General features: G+C 38.5%; 1 protein-coding gene across 1 annotated transcript; it reads left to right on the forward strand.

Annotated features, from left to right (window-relative positions):
* The first annotated feature begins 256 nt into the window (after positions 1 to 256).
* HIS1-3 (histone H1-3) lies at positions 257 to 1317 on the forward strand. The gene is made up of 2 exons (XM_079085791.1): positions 257 to 447; positions 676 to 1317. Exons 1-2 carry the CDS (start codon positions 310 to 312, stop codon positions 1159 to 1161), a joined length of 624 nt encoding a protein of 207 aa, XP_078941917.1. The 5' UTR covers positions 257 to 309; the 3' UTR covers positions 1162 to 1317.
* The last annotated feature ends 1083 nt before the right edge of the window (positions 1318 to 2400 follow it).

Raw genomic sequence — 2400 nt, forward strand, 5'->3', positions numbered from 1 at the left:
TGAGAAACTAATAGAACAAAATTGGTTAAAGAAACTTGGTAAGAAAACACAATCCGTTCATGGAAGAAAAACGGTTTATTTATCACATTTATTCCCTTTATAATCAACGATCCATGGCCACTCGAATCAACGGCCACGATCATCTCTCTAACGATCCTAGTGAAACAAAAGTAACCAATCACAAGTCACTTCACGAATACTCTGCCATCATTCTCAATTATAAATAGCTTATCTCACTAACTGCTTTAGTAACAAGTTTCAGGATAAACACAAACTCTTAAATATCTAACCTTTTCTAGAGACTTCGTGATGTCGTCAACCGGAGGTGATAAGGCGGACGTTGTCGTCGAGAAACCGGCGGCGGAGCAGGCCGTCGTGAAGGCTAAAACCCCGAAGGAGAAGAAGGCAAAAACTGCTAAAACCGCTTCTCATCCTCCTTATTTCCAGGTTTGTGATCCCTTTAATCTTATTCATTGCAGTTTTGCAGATTTACGTGATCATGATCCGTTCACACTTTCGCTTATCGATTAGTAGGAATCATTTGAATTATGTAATCGGTTTTGATCATGATCATAATCTTTAAAAGGTTTTATTTTGATTTCTAGGATTATTTCTATCATATTGATCGTTTCGAATCATATGATTCTTCCCACTAATATTGAGTTTTCATTACAGATGATCAAAGAGGCTCTGTTGGCTCTGAAAGAGAAGGGTGGATCTAGCCCCCACGCAATCGCAAAATACATGGAAGATAAGCACAAAGCAGTGCTACCGGAGAATTTCAAGAAGATGTTAACACTCCAGTTGAAGAATTCCGCTTCCAAAGGAAAGTTAACCAAAGTCAAGGCTTCATACAAGCTGTCTGAATCCGGCAAGAAAGAAAAGGCACTGGCGGCCGCCGGTGGCAAGAAGCCCACTGCTGCATCCAAAAAACCCAAGCAAACAAAGTCGAAAAAGCCTGCCGCCCCTGTAGCAAAAGCCACCGCCGCCACCACCACCACCGCTGCGCGACCAAAGAAGGCGACAAAAGCAACAAAAAAGGCTGCGGCGAAGAAACAAACCCCAGTGAAGAAGGCGAAGAAGATGACACCGGCAAAGGCGAAACAGCCAAAGTCTATAAAGTCCCCTGCTGCGAAGAAGGCTAGGAAAGCAGCTGTTTGATTTTGTGTTCGAATTTGGAGTTTATGTTTATAAAAAGTAGAAGTGGTAGTAGTAGTATATGTATATTTAAGTGTTTTAAGCGTTTTATGTTTGTGTTTATGTACGAAGTTCTATCTAACCTTCAATGGCGGTTTTTAATAGAAGTTATGAAATCAACTCTAGCCTAACAAGATGATCAAGAGGGTGTTTGGCATTGCTTTTTACAAAAAGTCAAAAAAATCTAAAACTTATTTGGAAGCTCTATAAAAAGATATTTTGAAGCAACTGACTATTTGTGACTTTTGAAACAAATAGAAAGGAAATTAAATTAATACCCTTAGACTTACCAATCCTTAAGCACTCCCCCACTCAACAACATTGTCCTTTTTAGCACTCCCCCACTCAACAACATTGTCCTTTTTCCCCTTAAAAGCTAATCTAAATATAATTTAAAAAACTTTTTTTATCAAAATTTATTTTTATCAAAAGTGTTTTTGCAAAAAGAACTTTTGAAACTAAAATATAATCCCAAACACCCTCCAAGTGCGAAAAGAGTCCTTTTCTTTGTATTATCAAACATATTTTGGCTTGTACAGAGAGCGTCATTTATAGGCAAGAATCCAAATGGTCTTTCCGATGTTTTTAGAATTTTTAGAAGAAATTTGGTTGAGAAAAGCACGTTTGGGTTGTTGCCACGTGGCTACGACTCGGGCGGTTTTATCAATTTGTGGCACAATACGTCGAGAAGCATGTTTGGCTCCTCACTGTAAAGACGGTTTGGCATATACTAGCCCAAGAATCCGGTATGCCTATAAATCAACCCAAAGAACCCCTCCTACTTAGATTTCTTTCTCTTTTTCTCCTATCCTTTTTCCCAACTCGGCAAAACTATCTCCATCTTTACAAGGTGGAGCTCGACAAAAACATAACTCCTAATCTTACAACATAAATTAAAGATTTAGGTCCCGGATTTGTATCATAATTTAGGCTAACTGAATACTAATTGCAACTTTCACATTAAATCCTATGGAACTATGGATTATTTTGGATCCAAATCCTTGATTTGTGTCCATAATTTAAGTTAAGGATTGTAATTTTCATAGCCATGAATTTATGCCAAACTTGCAAATACGATATTTATTTACTTGGAACGCAAACGCAAACAAGGAACGACGGAAAGCATCTAGCAAGCTACCTTGGCGGTCGCTGGGTGGCCTAGCTAGTACCAACACCAACTATCAAGCGACTATTGATGTTCAA

Source organism: Lactuca virosa, chromosome 3 (assembly GCF_052849685.1).
Source record: "Lactuca virosa cultivar CGN04683 chromosome 3, Lactuca_virosa_CGN04683_v6, whole genome shotgun sequence".
Taxonomy (NCBI): Eukaryota; Viridiplantae; Streptophyta; class Magnoliopsida; order Asterales; family Asteraceae; genus Lactuca; species Lactuca virosa.